General features: G+C 41.9%; 1 protein-coding gene across 1 annotated transcript; it reads right to left on the bottom strand.

The window, feature by feature from the left end:
• Window positions 1–504: 504 nt before the first annotated feature.
• On the bottom strand, window positions 505–1875 carry LOC131068243 (protein DETOXIFICATION 56). Its single transcript, XM_058003431.2, has one exon. It carries the CDS (start codon window positions 1873–1875, stop codon window positions 505–507), a length of 1371 nt encoding a protein of 456 aa, XP_057859414.2.
• Window positions 1876–2173: the final 298 nt, after the last annotated feature.

Genomic DNA, 2173 nt, shown 5'->3' on the forward strand with positions numbered 1-2173 from the left:
AAGCATATCTTTTATGAAATAAAATTATTTGACAAATTTAAATACACAAATAATAAATATAAAATTATAGACATAGATACATATATTTTATTTACTATTTACACTTTTATCTAATTACTATTTTATTCTCTATTTTTTTTCCAATTATTATCTAATGACTATTTAATTTACATTCTATACCTATTTATTTTCAACTTTCATTAATAACTGTTATTTTATTTAGTATTTACATTCTATAAAATTATTACTATTTATTTAATATTTTATTTTGAATGTCTTTATTGTCTAATAAATTTTTAATTTACATTCTATAATTATACATCAATTGGTATTTTAAAAATTAAAAAAATAAATTAACCACCATCAAAACTAATACATTATTCGATTTAACATTTTTTTAAGTATATAAACAACTAATGTAAGATTTTGAATTGAACTTAACAGAATTCTCTGTAGTACTGTCTATTAGACCCAAATTTTGATTGATCCAAACTTTTCCTCCACCTATTTCTTCTCTGGTTTTTCATTCTCATCATCAACCACAACCAACCCAATTGTTTCCAATTCCCCAGATTGAAATGATTTGAGCTCACACTGCTCACCATTAATGAGCTCCTGAGCTAAAACTGTACGGTGAATCCAATCAGTTCGGGAAACAACACCCAATGTCAAAGCAGAACAAACTGCAACAGCCACTACAAAACCCATCAGAAGCCCAACAAATCGGAGCTTCCATGGAAAGGCAAGAAAAACTCCAATGGGCAAACCAAACAGATAGATAAAGCCCAAGCTCAAGAACAAGCCCACGGTCATCCTGGCGGTTCCCCTCAGCACACCGCCAGCCACTATAAGCGGAAAGTTAAAAATCTCCGCCATGGCCAGGAAGCACATTAATTTCCCCAATCCCCCTAAAACTCCCTGGTCCCTGCTGAACACCATTCCCCAGGCATTCCGTCCCACAATCATGGCCGATGCTCCAGCGCACCCCACCACAACGCTCAGCCCAACGGCCACCACTGCCGCGTGGTAAGCCCCCACTAGATTATTGGCCCCCAATTCGTTTCCCACACGTGTGGAGGCGCAGGCCGCCATGGCTATCTGCAGACCGTACAGGATCAGATCCCCATTTAAAACTATTACCAGCTCTGAAACGGCATCCTCTGCATTGGGCAGGTGTCCAGTTATGAGCATCAGGATTTCATAGCACCACCATTCTAAGCAGGTTAACAGACATGAGGCGACCGAGAGCTTCAGCAGCGGAGCCCAGCCGGTTCTCCACCATTGATCCACCTGGGTAGTTTTAAACAGCCTGGTTTTATACACATAGATTAAGAGCATCAATACCACATTCCAGTCGCTCCAGCAGATCGCCAGAGCAGTGCCCTTCAAGCCCAGGTTTTGCAAAGCCATGTTGATGGGCAAGTGGAGAATGAGAGATATGGCGGAGGCCACCATCATGGGCTTCGTTATGCACTGTGATCTCAGGTAAATTCTCAGCGGAGCTAAAACAGAGGATGCCGCCAGATCAGGCAGGAGAAACATTAGGTATGTTCCTGCCACCTTGGAGATTTCTTTGTCTTGGCCCAATTTCAGTAGTATTTTGGTCACATTTAGCCATAGGAATCCTATGGGGAGGCTTGCGAGGAAGAGTAGTGTGATTCCTCTGTGAAGTGTGGCTCCTAGAAGCTTATAGTTGGCTGCTCCGAAGGCTTGGGCACAGAGTGGTTCCATTCCGGCAGAGAGGCCTGTGAGGACTGAGAAAGCTGTAACATTGGCGAAGGTGAGGGCTAAGGCTCCTCCTGCCAATTCTAGCTTCCCCTGCCTTCCTTGAAAGGCTGTTGATATGATCATGCGCCCATACCACATCATATTCATGGCTCCAGCCTATGGATTTCTGGTTTTGGAGTTCCCATATGACCTGCTTCCATCCGGACCATTGCTTCAGATCTTCCTTGGTATTCATGCTTCTCTGCACTTGCACCAGCAGTAATGATCCTTCTTCGCCATGGACTTTCTCCACGTCTTCTTCTGTACCCATTTCCCAAGTCTTGCCAAAATTGCACCAAGTTTGTTGAAGAATTTTACTGATCAGTTGGGCAATGGTCCTTGCACACATTTGAGTTGCTTGTACACGACTCTCTTATATACCCTTAATGGTAGGCTTACATAGGAA

The sequence above is a fragment of the Cryptomeria japonica genome, chromosome 11 (assembly GCF_030272615.1).
Source record: "Cryptomeria japonica chromosome 11, Sugi_1.0, whole genome shotgun sequence".
Lineage (NCBI taxonomy): Eukaryota > Viridiplantae > Streptophyta > Pinopsida > Cupressales > Cupressaceae > Cryptomeria > Cryptomeria japonica.

Coding starts and splice junctions, on each gene's coding strand:
- LOC131068243 (XM_058003431.2), bottom strand. CDS start 1,875: ATGAATATGATGTGGTATGGGCGCATGATCATATCAACAGCCTTTCAA.